Genomic DNA, 2,059 nt, shown 5'->3' with positions numbered 1-2,059 from the left:
CTACTAAAACACAGCCAAGACAATTACTTTGTACAGACCAAAGGTCAGTTTTATGTTATTTGATACGGTAACATAAGTGCATGTGAGCCTCATCATTGTAACTTCTGTATTGTTAGCCAGGCATAGCTAAAAGGTCAATATAATAAAAATAATAAGTATATATATAAATGTATAATGTTATGAGATCTAAGCTATTTAGTCTAAACATTTATGTTTTTGTGTTCTAATTTGTGTTCATTCCAAAATGAAAGATGCATAATTTATATATTTCCTAATCTTTTATGGTTATGAGATTGGTCAAATCTACCGAACCTGTACAGAGATTCATTACTGAAAATAACAGATAAAATATAAAGTGTTTTCTTAAGAAAAGTTTGATAACTATCTGAACATTATAAAGATTTTGTGTGTGAAATTTGAAAATTTTCTGATGCATAAAAGTATTTTAATATTAAAAAACAAAAGGCATGAGGAGACATTGCTTTACAAACCTTAAGAGTTAATAAAAAAAATTAATATTTTGTGTATGAAGGCATTGTAATGTTTACTGATAATGTACTAAATTTCATTAACATTCGATTACTAATTTAAAAGTTATAGCACGAAAACTGTAACAAGTAGAAAATGGTTATGAGGTAAGTATTTATATTTTAGCATTATATACACAGTGTTATTATTGTATGTTTTATGTTATTTTTGTAGGCAAGTAAAGTTAGAAGATTTGAAAGGATTATCTCCGTCCACTGCCAGGTTAGTGTAGTCTGCGTTTTTATACGTTTCTGTGTCTAGTCTACAGCATGCATCTAGGTGGTTGATGAATTACAGCCTCTGCAGTTGTTTTAACATGCTTCCAACATTGTAACTTGGCCTGGGCTTTCATGCAGTATTTGTTACTCTTTGTTTGGTTATATTTCTGGATTTTGTCCTTTTACTGAGTATGGTTGTTTTGGTTGTTTCTTTTGTGCAACCTTTCTTTCTATTAAGGCAACATGTGTATCCAAAAAAGTGAACTTGCAATTGACTTTTCACTCTTTCAATGTCATGTTCTTCAAGGATGCTGTCATTTGTTCCACACTGTGCCCAGGTAATGCAGTGGCCATAATTCTTTTTTTTTTTCTATCTGTCATTTTTGATATTCATCCTTCAGTACTATATGCTGTTACTACTTACGAGTTTTTATGAGATGGGTTTTCAAATTTTGTTTAATTATGTCCTTTCCAGGTTTGGATTAAATCTAGAATATATATATCATATTCATAGAAATACAGGTTTGAATGTCTGTTGAACAATCACCAGTATTTATTTTGGTGGAACTTTAATGTTTGAAGTGAGTTATGTTCACATTTCTGTAACAAGAATTAATTTTTTTAAATTAGTATATAACATAGAACAATTATGAGTATAATATTCAGAAATTTAAAAAATGGTTTAAAATGTTATATGCTCATTTTAAGCTTACCAGATATGAGAATAATATCTTCAAGGGTGTCTAGAGTAATTAAGGTACAAATACCCCCAAAGATTGTATGTGTTTGTTACTTTTCTGGGTGCTGGCTCAACTGAAAGATAAGATCCACTTTAAAAGTACCCCCATAACAAGGTTTCCTATCTGTTTTAAGTTGAGACAAGTACTTATTGATATCAAGGCTCACATCATAAACCTAATAGGTATTTATAAGAAAAAGCAAAAAGGGAAAAGTATACCTAATAAGAAGAACATGGCATTTACATTAACATTTTAAAAATGAAATATATATATATTAACTTACCAGTTTGCAAGAAACTTGTTCTTTCTTGAATAACTTATCATAACTTAAATAACTTATCAAAATGAGGAATGATGCATTATTACTTTCTTCAGTAGGCATAATTATGCCACCACTTTCTATTCCAATTTAACATATACACCTGGAAAAAGTTAAGCACCCCCAAATATTTTTCAGGATTGCTTATTGAAAATAAGGTTTAATTTTCATGATGTTGAGCAATGTTCATAATTTCAAACATAATTAAAAGGATGTGAGTGTTCAGGTGTGACATTTAAATCAGGCGCGTTTTT

The 2,059-nt window shown here is 29.5% G+C and overlaps 1 protein-coding gene across 1 annotated transcript in view; it reads left to right on the top strand.

Annotated features, from left to right (window-relative positions):
• The window catches only part of LOC106464953 (probable E3 ubiquitin-protein ligase HERC4), a 107,413-nt gene that overhangs the window by 86,103 nt on the left and 19,251 nt on the right, over positions 1-2,059 (top strand). The window contains exon 24 of the mRNA XM_022393329.1: positions 703-750. Within this exon, the coding sequence (XP_022249037.1) occupies positions 703-750 (48 nt within the window). The remainder of the gene's footprint in view (positions 1-702; positions 751-2,059) is intronic.

This window comes from Limulus polyphemus, unplaced genomic scaffold, assembly GCF_000517525.1.
Source record: "Limulus polyphemus unplaced genomic scaffold, Limulus_polyphemus-2.1.2 Scaffold64, whole genome shotgun sequence".
In the NCBI taxonomy this organism is placed as follows: domain Eukaryota; kingdom Metazoa; phylum Arthropoda; class Merostomata; order Xiphosura; family Limulidae; genus Limulus; species Limulus polyphemus.
Note: the sequence above shows the minus strand (reverse complement) of the source record. Positions and strands in the feature narration are given on the sequence as shown.